The sequence below is a fragment of the Olea europaea genome, unplaced genomic scaffold, assembly GCF_002742605.1.
Source record: "Olea europaea var. sylvestris unplaced genomic scaffold, O_europaea_v1 scaffold10739, whole genome shotgun sequence".
NCBI classification, from domain to species: Eukaryota; Viridiplantae; Streptophyta; class Magnoliopsida; order Lamiales; family Oleaceae; genus Olea; species Olea europaea.
This window is the reverse complement of record NW_019228093.1, coordinates 2,992-4,137: the sequence shown is the minus strand read 5'-3', so window position 1 is coordinate 4,137 and position 1,146 is coordinate 2,992. Positions and strand designations below refer to the sequence as shown.

General features: G+C 38.3%; 1 protein-coding gene across 1 annotated transcript; it reads left to right on the top strand.

Annotated features, from left to right (window-relative positions):
* The first annotated feature begins 6 nt into the window (after positions 1-6).
* On the top strand, positions 7-803 carry LOC111373125 (GDP-L-galactose phosphorylase 1-like). The gene is made up of 2 exons (XM_022995608.1): positions 7-30; positions 159-803. Exon 2 carries the CDS (start codon positions 249-251, stop codon positions 486-488), a length of 240 nt encoding a protein of 79 aa, XP_022851376.1. The 5' UTR covers positions 7-30; positions 159-248; the 3' UTR covers positions 489-803.
* Positions 804-1,146: the final 343 nt, after the last annotated feature.

Below are 1,146 nucleotides of genomic sequence, written 5' to 3'. Positions count from 1 at the left end.
TCTGGAAAACGAATTTTCGTCATCCCACAGGTGAATTGTTTGCTTCCGTGCCACTTTTTTGAAACCCTATTTAACATTATTTAAATACAAGCAATTATAGGTGAATCTTTTAGTTTAGTTGGAAATCTTCTAACTTCCGTTGTTGAACGGTCAAACAGTGCTATGCAGAGAAACAGGCTCTTGGGGAAGTGAGTTCTGAGCTTTTAGACACTCAAGTCAATCCAGCAATTTGGGAAATTAGTGGACATATGGTACTCAAAAGGAAGGAGGACTATGAGGAGGCGTCGGAGGAAAATGCATGGAGGCTCCTAGCCGAGGTTTCCCTGTCTGAAGAGAGGCTCCATGAGGTGAAGGAGCTTCTCTTTGAAGCCATTTCTTGCAGTATGGAGGAGGACAACGGTTTTACCAAAAACATCCTCGAGGATTCAGACATTGGCCTCAATCTCTCGAAGATGTGGACTCCCTTAAAGGCTCCCACCCTGCTATAGTATCTGTGTAGCAGAAATAAATGTTGTGTTCTGAGCACTGAGTGGACTTTGTAGTCAAGATCTCATTCCTGCTTTTTATTTGTTATCTTATGCGTGCCTAATGTCAGATTTTCTATGGTTTCCCCTGTGGATATTCCTAAATAATGCAAACTTCGTTTGCTCTGTTGTTGGAACATGTCTGTAATTTTATGTAGTGGCTTTGTTAAGCCCAGTTGTGTGTGTAATCCGTTTAATATGTAATGAAACCTTTGTTCTAGACCTCTCAATCTTGTGTACTCCAAAACGTTCTTATCCTGAGATGAGGCTTTTCCTGTAGAGCTTATGCGTATATCTTCGGTCTCTAATGGTCGTGAAATGTTATAAATGTTTGGTTTTAGACGACTAGATCAATTCTTATGATCTACCTGTCTGGTAGGAGTCATTATTCATTTATTCCATCGCTTGCCGTTACTGCTGAAACTGGTTCTTTCTTTTTTTTTTTTTTCTTTTTTTCTTTTTTCCTTCTTTTTTTCATATATCTTTTTTAGAAGAAAAAGCATGTGTTGGCGACCAAAGGGACCTTATTTCTTCAACAAATTTAAGTCGTAAAAATATTGACTTCAAAAAATGCAAGTTCATTAGTATTTGTTTGTATCTTAAGTCGAAGGAGATATCAGTA

Excerpts from the sequence above, each read along its gene's own strand:
- LOC111373125 (XM_022995608.1), top strand. The coding sequence starts at position 249 with ATGGTACTCAAAAGGAAGGAGGACTATGAGGAGGCGTCGGAGGAAAAT.